The 21,154-nt window shown below is 59.6% G+C and overlaps 2 protein-coding genes across 4 annotated transcripts in view; one reads left to right on the top strand and one right to left on the bottom strand.

Moving 5' to 3' along the window:
* Positions 1-116: 116 nt before the first annotated feature.
* On the top strand, positions 117-9,552 carry TBC1D17 (TBC1 domain family member 17). Its single transcript, XM_070771513.1, has 17 exons — positions 117-367; positions 811-909; positions 1,122-1,196; positions 2,523-2,646; positions 3,393-3,600; positions 4,042-4,153; positions 4,247-4,405; positions 4,736-4,864; positions 4,955-5,058; positions 5,502-5,596; positions 5,989-6,105; positions 6,201-6,301; positions 6,384-6,483; positions 7,761-7,858; positions 8,009-8,125; positions 8,613-8,699; positions 8,790-9,552. The coding sequence occupies exons 1-17, from the start codon at positions 347-349 to the stop codon at positions 9,000-9,002; spliced, it is 1,959 nt and encodes a 652-aa protein (XP_070627614.1). The 5' UTR covers positions 117-346; the 3' UTR covers positions 9,003-9,552.
* A 269-nt stretch (positions 9,553-9,821) lies between these two features.
* IL4I1 (interleukin 4 induced 1) overlaps positions 9,822-21,154 on the bottom strand; it is a 34,325-nt gene continuing 22,992 nt past the window's right edge. The window contains exons 2-9 of one of the 3 annotated variants that reach the window (XM_070771514.1): positions 19,942-20,067; positions 18,049-18,254; positions 14,248-14,486; positions 13,480-13,592; positions 12,730-12,931; positions 11,642-11,710; positions 11,171-11,307; positions 9,822-10,801 (exon numbers count right to left, since the gene is read on the bottom strand). In XM_070771514.1, the coding sequence (XP_070627615.1) occupies positions 9,838-10,801; positions 11,171-11,307; positions 11,642-11,710; positions 12,730-12,931; positions 13,480-13,592; positions 14,248-14,486; positions 18,049-18,085 (1,761 nt within the window). In that variant the 5' untranslated portion in view covers positions 18,086-18,254; positions 19,942-20,067 and the 3' untranslated portion in view covers positions 9,822-9,837. Of the gene's footprint in view, positions 10,802-11,170; positions 11,308-11,641; positions 11,711-12,729; positions 12,932-13,479; positions 13,593-14,247; positions 14,487-14,584; positions 15,000-18,048; positions 18,255-19,941; positions 20,068-21,154 lie in introns of those variants that run through there. The other 2 variants (XM_070771515.1, XM_019978685.2) reach the window with 2 other exon arrangements.

Here is a 21,154-nt window from a genome sequence, read left to right on the forward strand (position 1 = left end):
CTTCGATGCCAGCATGCAATATGGAGAAAGGACTAGGCCTCTCGGAGCCAGCTTGATCGAGGGGGTGGAGCTCCTGGACCCGCCTCCTTGTTTACTTCGTGGTTAGGAATGTAGTACTGCGCCTGCACACTGGCCGCTCCGCCTCTAGCGTCTGTAGCATGTGACTCAAAACCTCGTGGTTCAAACTCAATCACCCCATTCTGGGAAATGGTTACACCCACTCCTGCTCTAGAACAGATAGGGACGCTACCACTGTCTGGGCTTGCAGGGAGTGTCCAATCCGGATGTGACAGCACGCTGACCCGGAAAAGGAGAGGGCCGGGGCAGTGGGGCTTCGGCCGCGGCTATGGAGGGAGCCGGTTACAGGGTAAGTACCAGAGACGCATTCTTTCTCTTTTTGTCAATGCGAAACTTCCCTCTCCGGTGACCTGCTTCTTTCTCAGGCCTTGCAGGGATTCTGGGAGCCCGGCACATCCTTAACAAGCACACCATTCCCTTAATAAACGCGCTGTCACCCCTTCCTTCCACTTCCTAGGGAGACTCATATCGTTTAGCTCTGCCCCTTGGGCTGCTGAGGCGCTCTTCTGGGCCCCGCCCTCTTTGGAATGCACTTTAGTCCTTCCCCGTCTTCCAGTGTCCCAGAGAAGCGTGGTCGGTATTCAGGCTTCACCTCGCCGACCCCCATCCCCTAGGTAAAGGTACCTCGGGGCCCCGCCCCCTGGTGAATAGCCCCTCCCCTGAGTCTGTTCCCATTGGCTCTCTTTGGGGCCCCGCCCCTTGGGCCCGCCCCTTAATGGTACCTGCTCCCAGGTGGTGTTTGAGAAAGGAGGCGTGTACCTGCACACCAGTGCCAAGAAGCACCAAGACCCGGACTCCCTCATCGCCGGCGTCATCCGTGTTGTGGAGAAGGTGGGCCCGGAGAGAGCAGGGCTTGGGGAGGCCCAGAGCGGGATGGAGGGCGGCACCTGTAGGAGTACAGTGTGGAAGTCAGCGATGGGATCTTAGGAAGGAGAGGTGGCTTTGCTTTCTAAGGCTGAGAGTTCAGAACTGGGAAGAAGTTTGGAAATAGGCTTTGGGGAGTTTGGAGGGTAGCCTTTCCAATCCCTCTTTCCTTCCCACAGGACAATGATGTCCTCCTGCACTGGGCTCCTATAGAGGAGGCTGGCGATTCCTCCCAAATCTTCTTCTCCAAGAAGGTAGGCTTCCTTGGCTTCCCCTTCTCTGCTTGCTTTTTTCTAGGTCGGAGCAGTCGAAAGCATTTGAAGGACTTGAGTAGAATTCCAGACCTACCATTGGGGCATGTATGAGCCTAGCTGGGACTTAAGTTCTCTCTGCCCCCCTGGTTTCCTCTTCTCTGTGAAATGAGGCTGAAGAAGCCCATTCACGGAAAGAAAGCAGACACCATGCGACTTGTGGCCGTGGAGACAGCGCCTGCTACCTCACCCCCTTTGCTTGTTGGGACAGCCCTGCCAGGGTGCAAGAGGACAACTCAGTCTGTGGATTCAGGTTCCAGGGGCTGTCAGCCCATATGGGCTTGAAGGAGCATATAAAAAGGGAAAAGGGGGCCAGTAGGGTACCAGTCACATCTATCCTTCTCATCAGGAAAAGCAAGAGATTTCCCAGAAGCCTTCTATATTGGTTAGGAGTTGCATTTGGGTGTTTGTAAATGAAACAGGAATGCCAGTGGCCTAAGTAAGACAGCAGTTCATTTCTCTTTTTGTACCAAGCCCAGAAGGCAGCAGTATAGGTTTATATGGTGTCAGTGACTCAGCTTCCTCCCGGCTTTGCTTCGTAATCCTCGGCACACGGCATCTCTCCTCAACATATCCTTGTGGCCCAAAAGGGCTGCTGGAGCTCCAGCCTTTTTCACTGTTTTTGTTCACTTTACGTGTGTATCTCAGGTGGGCAGAAGTGCTCTACTCATCATGATTACTCGAGGAAACATGCTGCCAGAGCAGCCACCATCCTAAAGGTCTCCACTCCTAGTGGTAGAAGGAAGTCTCTAGAAGTCTTGCCCTGGCAGTTAAATGGTCCATCTTGGAAGTGATATATCCAGCCCTTTGGCCAGAACTAGGTGCCTGTCTCCACTCAGCCGGTAGAGTTCAGTGAGCTATCATCCATCCTGATGTATGCCTGCGAGATGGACAGCTGCAAACATTTGACACGTAGTGCTACTAATTATCACTGTTTTGTGTAAATGTTGGCAAAAGTATAAAATTCTTGAGGTCACAAAACGGAGGGCAGAAACTACCCAGGGGCTGGTTTGGCAGCTTGTGGCAGCTGTCTGTGCCGCTCCTCCCTCATGGCACCCAGAGGCCTGCCTGAACAGGACGCTCACTCCTGTCACTGCCTTTTTATCAGGAATTTCCTGAGCTGGGTGACCCTGAGGGCAAGTGCGGTGCCCTCTTTCTGCCTCAGTTTCTTTTGGTTCAGTGGGGCTACCTCCCAGGGTGGCCTCGAGGCTCAGATCTGGAATCTCCGAATCCACGGTCCCTCAGTCTCTTTTCCTGTCTTCCCCCAAGGACACCAGTGGGGGTGACTCCTGCACCTCTGAGGAGGAACCGACCTTTGACCCTGGCTATGAACCCGACTGGGCTGTCATCAGCACCGTGCGGCCACGGCCCCGCCACTCAGAGCCCAAGAGAGGTAGACTAACCTGGTGCCCGGGCTTGGGGGTGGGTGGGCAGGTGGAGACACATGACTTGCCCTCAGTGGTCATGGCTCCATGGGCTTTGCTGCCCTCAGTCAAGATGGCCACCCACACTGGCCTCCAGTCCCCGAGAGTGGGTGGGGGTTCAGGGTGGTCGCCAGCCCATGGCCAGTGTCTCTGGGGTATGCATCCTGGTCCACCCCTACCCCAGGCTCCCTGATTGACTGTGGGCACTCCCATGTAAGTCCTGCCCCTGGAGTCTTTCAGGCTGTGGGGTAATAGTCGCAGGGTGACAGGGTAATTCAGGCCATCCTGGAGTCACACGGGGGGCTGGGGGCACCAGAGGAGGTATCTAACCCCCAGGGAATGGAAAAGCCTTCCAGGAAGAGATGTTGCAAGAGACGGGCTCTGGGGGACGTGTGAGTGATTTCTCTCCCCACAGACAGGGCAGCCGTGGCAAGGCCAGAGGTGTGGGGTGCTGGGAAACCGCAGCCTTTTGCTGTGGCTGGAGTGTGGGATCCGGAGAGAAGAGAGGGTGGGAGGTGAGACACGGGGCGCAGGGGACAGACCTGAGGGGTTGAGGGGAGCCCAGGGAGATTTTAGAACAGGCACGTGTCTCCCCCGGGCTCCCCTTGTTTTCCTCAGTCCTTTCCTGGAGGGCCTGGGTTGACTGGGGTCGGGGCTGGAGTGGGGAGGCCTCTCAGGAGATGTCTGAGCCCCTCCCGCTACCTGTCCCCTCCAGGTGCGGAGCCCAGCTCCCCCCGGGGCTCCTGGGCCTTCTCGGTGAGTCTGGGGGAGCTCAGGTCCATCCGCCGTTCCAAGCCGGGCCTCAGCTGGGCCTACCTGGTGCTGGTCACGCAGGCTGGCGGCTCCCTGCCCGCCCTGCACTTCCACCGTGGGGGCACCCGCGCCCTGCTCCGCGTCCTCAGCCGCTACCTGCTCCTGGCCAGGTGAGCCTGGTCCCGGGCCACAGCCTGACCCCTCGGAGCTGGGAAGGAGATACAACCCAGATTGATTTTCAGGGCAGAAAAAGAGAATCAAGGGGCGTGGCGCGTATAACCCCGAGATAAAGGGTAGTTTGGCATCGGGCTGGACGGGCCCCAGATCACGTAAAGAGTTGGTCTCCTTTCCCTCAGTTTGTATTACTTTCTGGGGGGCCCGGGGGCAGAAAGCGCCTCTAGGCCACACCCCAGCATTTCCTGGGGCTGTCCCTCTGTGGCCTGTGCCTGAGTTGGTCACGCTAGCCAGGCGGTGAGAGGGCCTCGTTGGCCAGCCCTGGGACCCGGGCCGCCCCTGGGGTGCAGTTGTGGTCTCAGGCCTGGGATGGGGGTTCCCCACGGGCCGTCAGGACGCTGCCTGGGGTCGCCCACACGCCCCACTGCCCCCTGCAGCTCCCCGCAGGACTCCCGCCTCTACCTCGTGTTCCCCCACGACTCCTCAGCGCTCTCCAGCTCCTTCCACCACCTCCAGCTCTTCGACCAGGACAGCTCCAACGTGGTGTCTGTGAGTCCGCAGGGCCAGGCTGGCGGGCATGGGCAGCGCAGGGCGGACCGTGCTGGCGGCTAGGCTGTGACCACTCCTCTGCCCCATCCCCAGCGCTTTCTCCAGGACCCCTACTCCACCACCTTCAGCAGCTTCTCTCGTGTGACCAACTTCTTCCGGGGAGCCCTGCAGCCGCACCTGGAGGGGACCTCCCCTGACCTGCCCCCGGCCCCGGACGACGAGCCCGAGCCCGGGTTCGAGGTCATCTCCTGTGTGAGTATCCGCGTGGTCGCCTTTGCTCTCGCAGCCACCGTGGGCGCGGGGCTGCGTCTCCCTAGGCTCGGATTCTAACAGCGCCTCCCTCATCGGGCTGCTTGACGGGCTGTGCGGGAGGCGCTTGTGGCCGCTGCGCCTGGCGCCTGTGGTTAATGGTGGGGGGCTTCTCACTGAGCCACATAGGAGATGCTTCCAGCCCTGCATGTTCTGTGTGTCCGTCCAGCTGAGAGAGGCTCTGAGATGCCTTGGAGGGGGCCGGGGGGCAGGGCTGGGGACTGCTGGGCGGCCTAGGCCCTGGGCTCACCCGCCTCGCCTCGTGTCCCCCAGGTGGAGCTGGGCCCGCGGCCGGCCGTGGAGCGGGCGCCTCCCGTCACAGAAGAGGAGTGGGCCAGCCACGTAGGTCCCGAGGGCCGCCTGCAGCGGGTCCCAGAGCTGAAAGCCCGCATCTTCTCAGGGGTGAGGAACTGGGTGGGAGGGCAGGGAGGGGCAGGGCGGCGGGCAGCCAAGGGGAGGCCCCTCTGAGCTGCCTTCCACCTCTGCCCCCAGGGTCTGAGCCCCAGCCTGCGGCGCGAGGCCTGGAAGTTCCTCCTGGGGTACCTGAGCTGGGAGGGCTCAATGGAGGAGCACAAGGCCCACGTGCGCAAGAAAACGTGAGTGAGAAGGCACGGCCCCTGCCCTGCTGGGCTCAGCCCGACTGCCCCAGCCTCCCGAGTCCACTGGAGGTTTCTGATCAACCGCATATCCCTTGATCAAAGGGATCAGGGACATCAGCCCACACATAGTGGGATGGAGGCAGTGGGCCGGTGTCTGATGCCGTTTTCATCCCTGGGCCATGCCATATCACCGATGTGCAGCGGGCTTCCTCCCCACCGTGCGGCCCCCTCTCCTGGCTTATCTTGTGCCTCTGCTGTGTATTCTGGTCCCTGCCCCTGGGGCTCTCTCTCCACTGGGGCTGACAGACTGTGAGCAAAGCCCACAAGGGTGTCCTGTGTCCCGAGAGACGCCGCAGAGGGGAAGTGCGGCGGTGAGCTGGGCTAAGCCCCGCCGGTGAGGCGGCAGGGGTGTCCTTACTGCTCCCCTCTCCCCGCCTCAGGGATGAGTACTTCCGCATGAAGCTGCAGTGGAAATCTGTGAGCCCCGAGCAGGAGCGGAGGAACTCCCTGCTACACGGATACCGCAGCCTCATCGGTGGGTGGCGGCGGGGATGGGGGTGCCAGGCCAGAAACGAGGTCGTCTAGGGATGAGGGGGGGAGCAAGATGGGCGCAAGCAGGGGTGAGTGGCCAGGATGGCGAGGCGAGGCGCGGGGGGCGCTCCAGGCTTCCTGGGTTCAAATCTCTATTCACTGAGAGATCTCAGCAAGTGATGTGATCTCCCTGGGCTGCCGTGTCCCCACCTGTCGCTGGTTTGGTGACTGAGGCTGGGAGGGCGTGGCCAGCCCTTGAGTGTTGAGGTGCAGCACCTCCCGTGGGAGCAGCCCAGACGGTCTCTGGAGGGCCCACAGCTGCCTAGGCGTGCTGGCAGCCGGCAGGGACCGGACCCCGCTCCTTTCACACCTTCACTTTGTCCTCTGTCCCCGCAGAGCGGGACGTGAGCCGCACCGATAGGACCAACAAATTCTATGAGGGTCCCGAGAACCCAGGGCTGGGCCTGCTGAACGACATCCTCCTAACCTACTGCATGTACCACTTCGATCTCGGTGCGTTGCAATCCGGGGAGGGGCTGGGGCTGGCCTTCCAGGGGGCCGGGGGGCACTGCAGGCCTGGGCTGGGCCCTGACCCCGTGTCCCCCCAGGCTACGTCCAGGGCATGAGTGACCTTCTCTCCCCGATCCTCTACGTCACCCAGAATGAGGTGGACGCCTTCTGGTGTTTCTGCGGCTTCATGGAGCTCGTGGTGAGGCTCAGGGCAGGGGTGGGAGGCAGGTCCCTGACGGGCCCCGGGGGCTCTGACTCCTCACGAGGCCCTCTGCCCACAGCATGGGAACTTCGAGGAGAGTCAGGAGACCATGAAGCGGCAGCTCGGGCAACTCCTGCTGCTCCTCAGAGTGCTGGACCCACCGCTCTGCGACTTCCTGGGTACGTGTCTTGGCGGGTGGGGCCGGGGATGGTGGGGCCACAGATGACATCCAAACGTGTGGACGTGTGGATGTGGTCCAAAGGAGAAACAAGCCCCCAGAACCCAGAAGTGATGTGTAAAAGCAGGACCGCGGTGTGGAGCAAAATCTCGATAAATGGAGATGTGGGCACCCCCCGCCCGCCTCCCCGCCCGCCATGTCCCCGCTGCCCAGTGAGGTGGCTCCTCCGTGTCCCGTCAGTTATACTTTTCAGATGAAGGACCCGGGCCTGGTTCCTCACAACTCCCAGCTCCATCTAGCTCTTATCTGCACTCACCCCTGAGCCAGGGATTGGATACTGGTTCTTTGGGCTCCTGAGGGTGGGACTGCTGCATTTTTGGCTTTAAAATTTGTCTGCATTACTTGTTCAGTATAAAAAATGCAGGCAATTCAGGGAAAGGAAGTTGAAGTTGCTGTTGCTAGAACTGTTCTTTTGAACACAGATGGTGATAAATAAGCTAGTTGATTGGTGGACATTTCTTCACCGAAATTTAGGGTCACACTGGGGAGGGGAGACGTAGCTGGCCTCCCATCACTAAAGAGAAAACTACGGCTTAGAAAGCACACACCACTTCCAGGGACACTAGGACGTTAGCTGCCTCTCTCTGTCATTTGGAAGTTTTCTAAACCATCAGTTTTATCAACTATATGGTGTTCTGTTCCGTTTAAGGATGTACAAGAGTAGATTTAGCCTGACTTGCTGGACATTTAGGTTGTTTATAGTTTTTCACCATGATAAGTCTTTATTTGTGGGTAATGCTTTTAAATTCCAAGAAATGATTTCTATCCGCACATGTTTTTACATCTTTTGAAACATGCATTCCCATCACTGCTTTTCTGGAAAGGTCTGCCAGCTTACGTTTTCGCTAGCAGTGTACACCAGGGCCCAGTCGCTCACACCCCTCCCCACCAGCTTTGGGTGTTGACCAGATTGTTATTCTTCCTTTGAGTGGACTGGTTTTACTGCCTCCCTCCCACATGAGAGTGGAGACCAGGAGTGCCTCCTTGCATCTGGAGCCTGGAAGGCAGGATGGGAAGGGTTCCTGCTGACTGGAGCAGCTCCCCCCACCACCTTCTCCACCCCCATGAGCTCTCTATCCACTTGCGAGACTGGTGTGGGTTCTTAGCCACCAGCATGACTTCTTAGAGCCCAATCCAAACGTCAGGTGCCCTGTGAATTAGAGCGGGATTGGGGTTGATAGAGAGCATTGCCCATCCTGCCACTGTCCCCCGCTCCAGACTCCCAGGACTCTGGTTCTCTCTGCTTCTGCTTCCGGTGGCTGCTCATCTGGTTCAAGAGGGAATTCCCCTTCCCGGATGTCCTCCGGCTGTGGGAGGTGCGCCAGCTGGGTTGAGGGGGAGAACTGAGGCAGATAGACTGGAGGGCGGGCGGGGACGTTGACGGGAGGTGGGCAGGGCATGGGGCCAACCTGGGTGGGGCTGGTGGAGGCTTTGCCAGTGACCCCCCCCCCCTCGGGCACCGCCAGGTGCTGTGGACAGGGCTCCCCGGCCCCAATCTGCATCTGCTGGTGGCCTGCGCCATCCTGGACATGGAGCGGGACACCCTCATGCTTTCCGGCTTCGGCTCCAATGAGATCCTGAAGGTGAGACCCTGGCTCCCTCCCAGTCCCCTCCCCTGGAGGCACATCAGCAGGGTGTGAGCTCTGTGGAGGTGGGCACCTCCCCTGTGCTACAGTCCTTTTGGGTGGTGGGTCCTCAGAATAGGGTTGTTGAAAGTGTGGTGAGCTAAGCTGTGGGCACAGCGGCTGGGGGCGCTCTGTGCGTCTCCTGCCCCGTCTTATCGCCGGGTCCCTCAGAGAGCATGTGGCCCCTGCAGGAGTGGGCCACCTGCTCCTCCCCCAGTGCACTAGTGTGGGGCGGGCCCTTCCCCTCCTTGTATGCTGTGCCTGGCAAGCAGCCTGAGAGCATGACCTGTCCTGATCCCCGGGCTCCACTATGAACCCTAAGAGGGCCAGCCCCTTGTGTCTTCCCTCCACTGTGTCCCCAGCAAGAGGCACAGAGCAGGCGCTGGGGTGGTGGTGGTTGAGTACTGGCTGGCAGGCAGGCGGGCCTGACCTACCCCTCCCGCAGCACATCAACGAGCTGACCATGAAGCTGAGCGTGGAGGACGTGCTGACACGGGCCGAGGCCCTCTACCGGCAGCTGACCGCCTGCGGGGTGAGTCCCTGACCCCTCCCCAAACCCTCCCCCCAACCTCTAGGAAACCTCTGACTTGACGCTCCTACCCCCCACCCCACAACCTTGCAGGAGCTACCCCACAACGTGCAGGAGGTCCTAGGCTTGGCGTCGCCCGCAGAGCCCCAAAGCCCCTCACCCTCTGCCTCCCCACTGCCGCTGTCGCCCACCCGGGCCCCACCGGCTCCCCTGCCCCCGGCGGACACGGCCACAGCCACGCAGCCTGACAGCAGCCTGGAGATCCTGCCTGAGGAGGAGGACGACGAGGAAGGCGTCGAGTCGTAACCGTGCTGGGTGACCACAGCAGCCCCACAGGACTAGACACTTTATCCAGCTCCCGCCCCACGACCCCGCCCCTGCTGGAGTCTGGGGACGCAGGAGCAGAGGGGCGGGGCCCTCCACCCACGCCTCCCTTCTCTCCGCTGATTTCTTGAAACTGACACTTTCCTGTCCAGGTGGCCTCGAGGGGGTGGAGGAGGAAGGCCACCACGCTGGCTTGGCCCTGGATGGGAATGCGGGTGGTGGCAGCTCATGGTCTCCCCAGACCGCTCTGCAGAGTCGATGTCTGACTGCTGTGACCCTGATCTGGTCGATGAAGTGTAAGAAGCAGCCCCTTGGGGGTGGGTGAGTGATGGGTGGTTGTGGAGGCAGGGCTCCCTTACCTGCCTGAGTTTGGGGCTTTTGGAGGAGCGAGGATGGGGTACTGGTGTGCGGCCGCCACGTAGTAGATGAACTGGGGTAATCCCGGACCTAACTCAATGGGAGGGCCTGCGCTCGGCCCTGCCTACCAGCTTCTTGTTATGAGAAAAATAAACTCGTGTTTCATCCACTGTCAGCTGGGCTTTTACTTGCACAAGGATGCATCGGTGTCGTTTACCACTGTGAAGGGCACTATGATTACCACTGTTTACCAGTGGCGCAAAGCGGTGTCCATCCTGTACCTCCTACTACCCCAAGTGGAGCCCCACGGCGCAGGAAGGAGGAGGACCTCTTCCGGGGCTCCCGGACAGGCGCAGCGCCTTCTACCGCGAAGGCTTCAGGTTCTCCTTCCTGCGAACTGGGGAAACAAACGGTTGAGCGAGGGAAGGGGCGGGACCACACGGCTGATTCCAAAAGTACTTTAATACTGGCTCTTCTTTAGGGTCGAGTGCGCGGCGGTTACCGCATGTGAGGCTGGAGAGTGGGTGCCCTGCCCACTTTCGAAGGGGCACCTGTGGTGGTGGTGGTGGTGCTGGTGGTGGGAGGGCGTCAGGTGCCCATGCCCCACCTTGTTGACAATCCGGGGCTCCTTCAGGCTGCTGCTAGAGCCAGAGCCGGAGATCCGACTGTTGATCAAGATTGCGGCCCGCAGCGCCGACTTGACTGCCGTCTCCACCCAACCGTGCGGGTAGGCCGTGTGCTCCCCGGCGAAGTAGATGCGGCCATAGGGCACCGACCAATCGTACTCCCGCCCCTCGTCCTTGTCAGTTTGAAAGAGCGTCGGCGGCTGCACCACGAAGCCGCCCTGGCTGTGCGGGTCCTCCGCCCAGCGCTTGATGATACCGGTGCCGTCCCAAAGTCGGTACGCGATGGGCCCGTGCAGCGCCGCCACGTCGTCGAGCGCCAAGCGCAGCGATTCAGCCAGGCTCCGGCCGGCGAACGGGGCCGCCGCGTCCGACCACGTGTACGAGGCGAGCAGCAGCGCGCCGTCGCCCGGCGCCGGGTAAAAGATCACCCGTGACGGGCGGTCGGTGTTCGAGTGGCCGCCCTCGATGTGTTCGTCGTGCCAGAAGGGCCGGCGGAAGCTCAGGAACACCTTGGTGGCCGGCACGTAGTGCAGCCCGCGCACCGCCTCCTGCCGCCTGCGCGTCAGCGGCGGAGTGAAGGCGATGCGCTGCAGTGCCGGCCCGCTCACAGTCAGCAGCACCACGTCGGCCATCATGGACTTCAGGTTCCGGGTCCGGCGCGAGGGCTTGATGTGCACTTTCACCTCGTGCGTGCCCTGCTTAATCGCCACGACGGGCGCGTGCAGCAGCACCGGCCCCGACAGCGAGCTCAGCAGCGCGCGCGGCAGCAGGTCCCAGCCGCCCACGATGCGGCTGTACCTGCGGGCAGGGCGCGAGTGTGATGGGCTCTGGGGCCCCGCCCCTCCCCAGCGGCCCCCATCCCGGGGAGCTACCCGTTTCAGGTCTCACCTGCCGGTTCCCTCTAATTCCCCGCCTCCTCGTCCACCGCCCCCCTCGCCCGTCCCAGACGCCCCTCGAGGCCGGGAGGTAGAGCGATGTGACCCGGACACGCCATCTCGGCCCCTCTGGACCACGCCCCTCTCCAGGAACCTTCCTTCCTCCAGAGGACCCCAGACGCAGGGAGAGTGCAGGCGGGGCCTAGCGTGTCTCCCCGCCCCTTGTCCCGGCCCCGCCCCATCCACATGCCCCGCCCACTTGTGGCCGCCCGGATCCGCCCCTCAGTCTCACCGGAGCCGGTCGCTGAGGCAGCTGTGGGCCCGCAGGGCCTCGGCGAAGCTGAGATAGAAGAAGCCGTCCTTGGACATCACGTCTCCTAGGAGCCGCACGGCCGGCTGGCTCAGGTTCCCCTCCCCAAGGAGGTATTCCTGGGGACGGCGCGGCCCGCGTCAGGGCCCAGGCAGGCCAGGCCGACCAGCTCCGTCCCTACTCCCGGGGGGCGGGGGAGGGGGCGCTTCCCGCGGAGCCTCTCGCTTTGTGTCGGTTCCCTGGACCTTGGCGATACGGTCCCTCCTCTTGTGACAGATGAAGGAAACCAAAGCCCAGAGAGGGGCGTGTCCAGCCTCGTCAGGAAAGGAGGTAGTGGCAAGCCCAAGCCCGGCATCCCCGGTTCCTGCCTTCTGACTCCGTCGGTGCCTAAGCCCCAGGAGCACCCTCCTTGTCCGACTCCCGCTCAGGTAGCGACACGGAGGCCCCACTCACCAGGAGCGTGTGCCTTTCAAACTTCATCATTGCCTTCTTGCAGCCCAGTGTCCGGAGGTCTTTGATGGCCTGTGGTGGGACAAGCTGCTGAGCTGTGGGGACAGGACCTGGGAGGCCCTGCCCACCTCTCTTGCCCACGGCCGCCCATTTACTGCTCTCATTCGAGCTCCCAGGACGTGACCCATGCTGTGCCCTCAGCTCTGCCCTCCACTGCAACTCAGTGTCTCCCCCTGGGAAGTCTTTCCGAGTCACAGCGTCACACAGCCCTGGTTGGGTGTTATTCTGCCTGCCTGTCCAGCTCTCGGCCCTTCACAGGCAGGGATGGAGCCGATCTCAGTCGGCCCTGTGTCCTTCTGGTGCCCAGTAATTATTTGTCATCTGGATCGCCGTGCATCCAGACAGAAGCCGAGTCAGCCATCAGCCCTGACAGGGCATGACTCCTCCCGGGGAGTTATTCTTGGCACCTCCCCTAGCCCAGCCTTCCCGTGGCTCCCCAGCGCCTGCAGCCACAGAGTTCCAGCCCTCGGCCTGGCGTTCAAGGCGGCTGCCAGGCCCTTGGTCACCATCCCTTAGGGCAGCTCTGGTCTACAGCTCAGTGTCCCGTGCCCAGACCGCCCTCTGGCCCCCCACCTCCGCGCCCCTGCTCCTGCTCCCCCATATCATCTCTGCAGGGCACCTGAGTGGCCATCGTTCACCGCTCTGTTCCCATCCTGGAAGCCTCCTGCCCCTCTGATTTCAGCCCTCTCTGTCCACCTGGCTTCTCCCAGGTGGCCAGGGAACTCCCCGAAGGTGTCCCTTCACTCACACTCACCCTTCCCCTCATGTTTTCCTGGACTCCCTAAACTGGGCAGTGCCAGGGCACAGAAAAGACCTCCACTAAGTGCCCACCCTTGAGGTGGTCCAGGCCACTGAGAAGGGGATGGGAGATGGGGATCAGCAGTAATTAAGGGGAACCTAAAGACGGAAGAGCCAGTGACGGGAGACCAGAAGGAATGGGAAAACAAACGGTAGCCAGGTCAGGAGGAGGAATGTGGGCCTGGGAGGACGGGGCAGGGGAACGGGGCTGCAGGGCTCGCGGATGCGCCTACCCTGTTGAGAGCCATCTGGTAGATTTCTTCGGGTGAGCGGCCCTTCTCCTTGGGGCTCAGCTTGTAGCCTAGCTTCTCAGGCATTTTCTCCACCACGTAGTTACGCAGCTTCACCTCGTTCACCTCTGTCCACGTGTTCTCGTCGTACTGGGTGAATTTGGTCAGGTTGAGGCCCAGGCTCTTGCAGAGCTCATGGAGGATCCTGAGGGGGTGGAGGTGCCTGTGAGAGTCGGGCGGGGGCGGGGACCCCTCTCCCCAGCAGGGCTTGGAGAAGGGAAGGGCGTAGGTGGGGCAGCTGGTTTTGGGGTTTAGGGATGGGCTAGATTGGGGGTCCTCGGTGCCAGGGACCAGGGACTGAAATGGGAACAAGGCTGGAAGGCAGAGGGTTAGGGTTTGGAGCGGGAGTTCAGGGCTTGCTTTCACTGGGGGTGAAGTGGGATAGTGACAGAGTGGGCTGGATGGGGTGGGAGCTGGGGGTGGGGAAAGGACCAGGGTCGGGGACGGCAGAGCTGGGGGTCTGGAAGGGCTGGACACGGTGGCCTGGGCGCTTCAGGGGTGCGGTGGTGGGGCTAGAGGCGGGAGGCCAGATTTGGGGGCGGAGTCTAGGCCTGACTTGACCAGGGCAGCAAGTTTAGGGTCCGGGTTGGTCTGTGCTGGCATTGGAGCAGTGATGGAGCCGAGCATCCCACTGAGCCTTGGCTCGGGGCTGGGGTGGCCTCGCACCTGCTTGGCTGCCAGGCCCAGCCTCACCTGTGTGAGCTGGGCATCCGCATGGCCCCCAGTTCCCCAATCCAGCCTGTCTTCCGGTCGCGGTAGGTGAGGATGCGGCCCCCAATCCTGCTGTCTGCCTCCAGGATGGTGACCTGGGGAGAGGCGGCAAGCAGGTCTTCCAGCTCTTCCCACTGGCCCCCATCCCCACTCTGTGGCAGCCCCCCTGCACCCCGCCTTCCATCCCCACAGCAGCATAGACGGAGACCAGAGAAGGACCCTTTTTTATGGGGAGGTGAGGGGCTGGCAGGAGAACAGAAAGTCACAGTGAACATGTACAGTGTGACGGTTGGTTTCCAGACTCAGCAGGAAGGCTGCTGGGCAGATTTCAGAGGGACTTCCCAGCTTAGGGGTAGGGAGATTCCCTGTGCAGACTAAAGCCATTGGCCCGGCCCATACTCATTCTTGGATTCAGTGAGGGGGACAGTGGTGCGACTTCAGGGGGCACTTCCCCTGTCTGGACTTTCCTTCCCTCTCCACCAACACAAATCCCCCCCAGGAGCTGGGCGGAGGTTTCCAGGGACTTCATTCTAGGATGAGAGTGGGGCAGGGGAAGTGAAAGGTCTCAGCGCAGACACGCGCAGTCTCTCTGGGTTTCATGTTACTGCAGAGGGTTCCAGGCCCCCGACCCCCAGACCACAAGGAAAGCAGAAATCCCTCTCCCCTCCCCCCATCATCCCCACCCCTCCACCCAGGACTCCCAGCTGCAGCAGGAAAGACTCGAAGTAGACCTCCAGCATCACTTCTCACCTTGTGTCCAGCATCGCTGAGCACCTTGGCAGCCACCAACCCGGCCACGCCTGCACCAACCACAACCACCCTCCGGGGGTTCAAGGTCCGATTGAGGCCCAAGGTCACGACTTTGAGCAGCTGCTCGTAGTCTGGGTCGTGCATGCATTTCTCGAAGGGGTCATAGATGTGGGCCGTCTGCCAGTCCAGGGAGGCCGCCAGGCTGAGGAAGACGGGGACCAGGGCGAGGAGGCGCCAGGCTGGGGGCAGGAGGACAGGGTCAGTGGGCAGGTCGGCAGGTGTGTGGACAGGGGCTGCTGGAGCAAAGCAGGTTCTGCCCCCTCCCCTCCTGACTTACCCAAGGGGTCCATGACTCTCGTGTCTGGGTTGGAGATGTGTCTGGGTCGGAGGGGAAGCAAGGCCGCTGTGACAGGAGCCTGCGTCCCCCAAGCCTGGCCCGCTGGGGGCTGGCGGCTCCCACCTCAGCCCTCGCCCCTAGGGCCGTGTGCGTCCCCTAACCCTGGGCTGGCTGGCTCCTGGCTCCTGCCCAGCGCCGCTCTCCTGTCCTGCCTGTCTCTTCTCTGTGCGTTCTGTCTCACCTCCTCTGGTCTCCTTGCTACTCCCGCCTCTGCCCGGCTAGCCCTGTCTCCCCGTCCCCCGTCTGGGTCTGTGGGGCCCCGTCTGTCCGCAGCCTCCTTGCCACCTCGGGCTCCAAGGCGCACCCCTCTCTCCTCCGGCCCCTCTGCTCATCTGCCTGCCACCGTGTCCCCCTCGCTGGCCTTAAACCCAGCGGCACCCCGCCCTCCCCTCCCTTTTGGGAAACCCAGCTGTGGGAAATGAAACTCCGTTCCTGGGCTGCCGGTCAGATGCTCAGAATCTACTCAAGGCTGGAGCGGGTCGGGGGTGGGGGGAGCACATCAATCTGTTTTCTTCCTCTTGCCCCAAATAGTTCAGGGGCAGCTGGGCGGCTGCAAGTACACGCTCAGGTGACCGTGCTGAGTGCGGGGGCTGCCCCCGGCCCGCTCTGAGCCCCTGGTCCCCCTGAGCTGGCCCCTGTGCCTGCCCTCTGTTCTGCCTCCTTCTCAAGGCGGGGGCGGGGGCGGGTGCGTTTCTGGCCTTGAGGCAGCATGCTCCCAGGGACAGCTGAGTCCTGTCCTGAGTCCTCCTGGGTGTCAGCCACCTTGGTGCCCTGGAGGGTCCTCACTGGCTCCCCTCCTATCCATGTGGCCGCTCTGAACCTCAGTTTCCTGCTCAGTGAAATGGGCACAACAGGGGGACCCGTGGGCAGCAGGGAGAGCTCTGGGCAAGCCTGCCCGGGTCCCGAGCCCGGCACCTGCCAGCGGACACTCGGGGAAGGCCTTCCCTTCTTTGTGGCTCGGGCCTGCATCTGTCAAGTGGAGGCCACTGCGGCACTGGTGGGAACGGGCAGTGAATCCAGGTCGGGGCCAGGAACAGCCCCTGGGGTCAGGACTAAAAGCTGCTTCTTAGGAAATACCAATGAGTGCTGCCCAGGGGGAGCCCAGGGGGATTCAGTGAAGACCCCTAAACCCCAGCCCTGCACTGGGAGTGCTCCCTGCGCCTGCACTGGGAACCACTGTGACGCTTCACTCAGGCCAGGGCGTGGGGGTGGGGGCGACCTCAGAGAAACCGCTCGGGTTCTTCTGCCTGTCCCTGCCTTTGGCCATCGCCACTCGCTGCCTGTGGGTGCTCTTCTCCTGAGAGGTGAGCTGCAGGCAGGGAGAAGAGGCTGACCTGCCTCCAAGGAACCCCCACCTGGCTCATGGCTTCAGGGCTTTAGCCAAGGGATGTACGATGGGTTCCTTGAAGGGGTGGGGGGGTGTGGAGAGGCGATTGTGGGGACTTTTCTTGGGGTTGGAGGAGAGAGCACCAGGCGGGCGGGTGGTGAGGAGGAAAGGCAGAGGGCAGCGGGTCCTTTCAGCTGATGGGAAAACCCAAACCTTAAATCAAAGAGGGATGTGGTCTGGTGGAGGTAGGGAATTGGGGAGTGCGCAGAGTGAGTCAGAAGGCATCTGAAACGGGTGGGTGGAGAGACGTGGCCAAGAAGGAAACAGAATCAGTGAACTGGACAGAGCCTCGGAGACAAAGCCAAGGGCGAGTCAGCAGAGACTGGCAACAAGAGGGACTCTCCCCTCTCTGAGCCGGTCTGTGATCAGAGCTTTGCACTGGACAGAGGAGAAATCTGAGGCTCAGAGGGACCGGGGAGCGCCCCCGGACCTGCCCAAGGCCCCAGAACTGGCAGGCCTTCCCGTCGCAGAGCCCACAAGCTCCCTTCAGTGCCTGGAGGGTGGGAGCGGCACCTGGTCAGGCCCTCTGAGGGAGGGAACTGGCTTGTCCCGGCAGGGCGGGGGTGGGCATTTGCACTGGGGGCCCCCGTGGGGAACCGCAGAGCTGGGAGTCCAGCTGACCTCAGGTCCCCGTGCCCTGCCCAGAGGCCCCTCTGCTCTACGGCCAAACAGCACAGCGATGGCCCCACAAAGGAAGTGGCAAGAACAGGGACACAGAAAGGGTGGAGGCAGTGGAGCCAAGGGGCTCCAGGGCATGTCTGGGCGTGTCCAGGCGGTGTTCTTAACCACTTGGTTATTAGCTCAGGTTCGTGGACTGGGGGCGGGCCGGCCATTGGGACCATCTTTGTGGGGTGGTCCCATGCACTGCAGGATGTGAGAGGAGTACCACTGGCCTCTGGATGCCAGCAGCACTTTGCCCCTCAAGGCTTAACCCCCACCGATGTCTGCATTCCCAGGCTGGGGGGAAGCACTGGGCTAGGGCTTGGATGATGTTGGGTGAAACGCCCAAGAGCAGCCAGATGTGGTCCAGGAAACACCTGGCAGGGGGAAAAGTCGATCGAACAGGTTACTTTGGGGTCAAGAGATTGTGAGTCTTTTGGGGATTGCTTGGGTAGAAACGGGACCTCTCAGAGTCATTCCTGATAATATCAAAGAGATCGGTGTTAGGGTTGATTTCGGGGTGAGAATTAGGGGCAGGAAAATGGGGGTTAGGTTAGCTTGGGTTTCCAAAGCTTGTGAGCAGGAGACACAAGACGCACCAGGCCGCCCACCAAATCCAGTACCGGTTGCTTCAGTTGATTTGGAGGTGCTTTTGGTGTTTCTAAAAACAATGTCAACCCTCTCAGATAAAAATTGTCTTTTGGGAGAAAGCCCTACCTTATTTGACTTGCTTCTGGAACCTTGATGACAGTTCTAACCGGTTTAGGTCACCTCCAGAGCAGCCAGAGACCTGGCTCTCGCCCCCCAGGAGCCTCCATGGCCCCTCAGGACAGCTAACAGTGACGGCGGCCACAGTGATGGGCGGGGGACAGGGCTAGACCCTCACATATGTTCTTTCCTCTGGGTCAACAAAGACCCCGAGTTGTTCTTTAGTTGCTCAGTCATTCTGACTCTCTGAGACCACATGGACTACAGCCTGCCAGGCTCCTCTGTGCATGGGATTTCCCAGGCAAGAATACTGGACTGGGTTGTCATTTCCTTCTCCAGGGGATCTTCCCAACCAGGGGTTGAACCTGCATCTTCTGCATTGGCAGGTACGTTCTTTACCACTGAGCCATCAGGGAAGCCCAAGACCCTGCACAGTCAGTATTAGAACTTCCACCATGTCTCAGAGGAGGGCAGGGCCAACTCGGGGGATGCCAAGGGCCCCAGGAGGGAGTCAGGGGTCCTGACCTGGAGGGGCAGGGGGCACATAGAGTGGAAGGCAGACAGACTTACCTGAGGTCCCTTCCCCTAGGGCGCCCCGCCCCTCCTTCCCTGGTTTCCAGAACCCCAGGGCTACTGTGGGGGCACTCACTGCATGGCTGGCTCTGGCAGGCTCTCTCAGTGCCCATGGCCTTTCTGGTTAGCCCGGGACGGACGTCATCGTCGGGTGAGGGTGAAACCGGGGTGAGTGGCTCTGGCTCTGTCCTGTTTCCCCTGTTAGACTGGAGATGCCAGGGTCCTGGTGTGGGGCTGGAGCAGCTGGGAGGCTGTGGAGCGTAGGCCCTCCTGTCTCGAAAGCTTTTTGTTATGAGAAATTTCAAAAAATAGAGAGACTAGGATGATGAAGCCAGGTGCCTTGATCACCGCCTAGTCTTATTTCATTTACACTCTCTCCCTCCCCCACTGGATTACTTTGACATTACTCTCTCTTTGGAGGTAAATGCTTGAGAGTGTTTCTTTAAGACAGGGATTGGCAAACTTTTTCTATAAACATTTGAAGCTTTGGGGGCCCTGTGGTCTCTGCCTGGCCTACTCAACTCCATCCTTCCACAGTCACATGTAAATGGATCGGTGTGGCTGGGTTGGGTTTCAATAAAACTTTATTTGCAGAAACAGGAAGTGGGGCCATAGTTTGCCAACCTCTGCTCTGAAAGATATGCATTAATTTTTACTAAAATTCCAGTATTATCATCACATTAAAAAATGACATAAAACCAATGCTTATACTTCCCTGATTGACTCAAAACATGTTTGTTTTTTTTTAAAACAACAGCTGAATCAACATTCAAAGAGCCCACACTGCATCTGAGTGATACTATCCTTGTCATTAATTGTCACTTTCAGCTTAGTGGATTTGGGGTCTGTGTTCCTAGAACTGGGACAGTTGGGGGGATCTGATGAGACCCCAGGCTTGGCCTGAGCCTGGGAGAGAAGCCCACCAGATCTGATCACTGCTTCAAGGACATTTCTGGACGTCTGAACCAGGATGGGTCTGAGGTGAGGTGTGGGCAGTGCCCAGGTGAGGTACTGGAGTCCAAAGAAAGGGACCAGGGCTGAGGTGTGTGAGGGCTGTGGGACAGACAGGCCCAGGGGCGGCTCGGGACAGTTAGGTCTGGGTGGTGTCCATGAGCAGACCTGACTTGTGAGGGTGAGGCAACTCGTTCCTGGGACGTTCTGCAGAGAGCCGCTGGTCTGAAGGAAGACTGAGGCTTTTTTTGGCTGTGTTGTGCACCAGCTCAACTTCCCTGACCAGGGATTGAACCTGTGGCTCCTGCAGCAGAAGCAGAATCTGAGAAAGTCCCAGGAGGGCAGATTTTCAAAGCACCCAGGCGATTTCAAGGTTGACTGAAAACCTCGGGAGCAGTGGTGTGCCGGAGCCAGCTCACACCTTTTCACGAGAACTATTTAATTTGCAGATCTCTTTGCAGTTTTGGTTTGTGAACCATTATTAAAAGATGAAAATATTTACAATGAGTCTTATTAAAAACAAGGGTAAAACTCAAAACCCATCCCTTAAGTATTTGATTACCTTTTACTATTACACATATACTCTCCAGGTAAACTGGTTCTATCTACACAGTGTGCATCCATTTCCCAAATTCGTGTTTGCCAACTTCATCCTGGTGGCTTGAAATCATCCACAGTGGGAGAATTCACACCGTGGAAATGGGCACGTGCCACCTCTGACCCTGGAGGACCAGCTGCTAAAACACTGGCCGGGACACCACTGCTTGGGGATCATGTTTCAACCTCCCGCTGGAGATCAAGGCTGCTGTCCCTCAGGAAATGTTTCAAACACTGACTTTTTGATGCCCGGCGGTGCCAGAGGAGGCAGGGGCGTTCTCCCGGGGAAGGGGATGGGCCATAAGCTGTTTGAGGGTGTCTTGGGAGATGAACAGTCATAACCATAAACCCCCAGCTGCTACTCTTCTCCCTAAATAGGGGGAAGAAATGCTGTAACCACTTACTGAGAAGAGAGATTCACCTTTTTAAAAGCCTCTGACTCCAAATTTAGTCACCACACTTGTCTTCATGTTAATGAATGAAGAGGAACTTAAGAAGCCTGCACTGTGTCTGCACTGACAGGGAAACGCATCTGTGTGTTTTCTTCCTGGAAAGGGAAACTGCAGTTACAATGAAGCCGGCATCACAGGGTGGCATCCAGTCACAGCGGCTGGCCCTGTTGCAATCCTGTGGACTCCCTGGTCCCCCAGGAAGCCGGTGGGGGCCATTCTCCCCATGGTGCCTGAGTACCAGGACCACCCCTCCTGCATGGCTGTCGTGCCAACTTATTACAACCACCTGCGTTCTTCAAAAGCTTTGTGCGCGAGACCCCTCGGGGTGTGGGAGGAAATTATTAGAACTACAGTCTTTTTAAAGATTTTTTGACATGAAGCAATTTTAAAGTTTTTGTTACCATGTTGCTTCTGTTCTACATTTTGGTTTTTAGGCTGCAAGGCGTGTGGCATCTTAGCTGCCCACAATGGACTGAACCCACACCCCCGTATGGAAAGGCAAAGTCTTTCAATCTTTCCATCACTGACAGCCAGGAAACTCTGATTAAAAAAAAAAACAAACAACCTAAAAAACTAAGAAAGCAATTAAGTTTCACTTATGTTTAACATGCCAAGTAACAGGTATATGCTATGCATTGGAAATGCAGGCTCAAAGAAATTTGTTTTTCTTATCATGACTATGTGGCCCCTGCCAGGATGACCTCACGGGTGGGCAGGGACCCTCATGGGTGGTTCCATTTTTGAAACCCCTGTGCCAGACTGGGATCTGGTGTGCAGCAAATGCTCCAAAGATGGATGCTGAATGAATACATGTAGGTAAAATACTACTTCCTAAGGGGACTCAAGGGTGTGGGATATGGGTACCGGACGGGGTCACGGCTCCCAGACTACTCAGAGGGCCACTGCTGCAGGGGGTGGAGCCTTTGGAGAAGCAACTGGGGTTGCTGGGGTCTCCCGCCTCTGGTTTGTCCCCCCCTCTCTTCCGTGGCTTCTGCTTGGATGAGACAGTGTTCTCTAGAAGTCCAAGATGGCTTGAGGAAATGACTCATGATCATGACTTTGGGAAACTGGACCATGTATGTTCAGGAACGAGCCCTGGGCACTCCAGAGCCAAAACACAGCTTAGTGTGCGCGAGCCAAGGGAGGCCGGAGGGCAGACTTCCCGCCCTGTGCCACGAGCAA

Source organism: Bos indicus, chromosome 18 (genome assembly GCF_029378745.1).
Source record: "Bos indicus isolate NIAB-ARS_2022 breed Sahiwal x Tharparkar chromosome 18, NIAB-ARS_B.indTharparkar_mat_pri_1.0, whole genome shotgun sequence".
Taxonomy (NCBI): Eukaryota; Metazoa; Chordata; class Mammalia; order Artiodactyla; family Bovidae; genus Bos; species Bos indicus.

Excerpts from the sequence above, each read along its gene's own strand:
- TBC1D17 (XM_070771513.1), top strand. The coding sequence starts at position 347 with ATGGAGGGAGCCGGTTACAGG. Across the intron at positions 6,302-6,383 it reads GCGGCTTCATGGAGCTCGTG|CATGGGAACTTCGAGGAGAG; the intron begins GTGAGGCTCAGG and ends CTCTGCCCACAG. Across the intron at positions 7,859-8,008 it reads ATGTCCTCCGGCTGTGGGAG|GTGCTGTGGACAGGGCTCCC; the intron begins GTGCGCCAGCTG and ends GGGCACCGCCAG.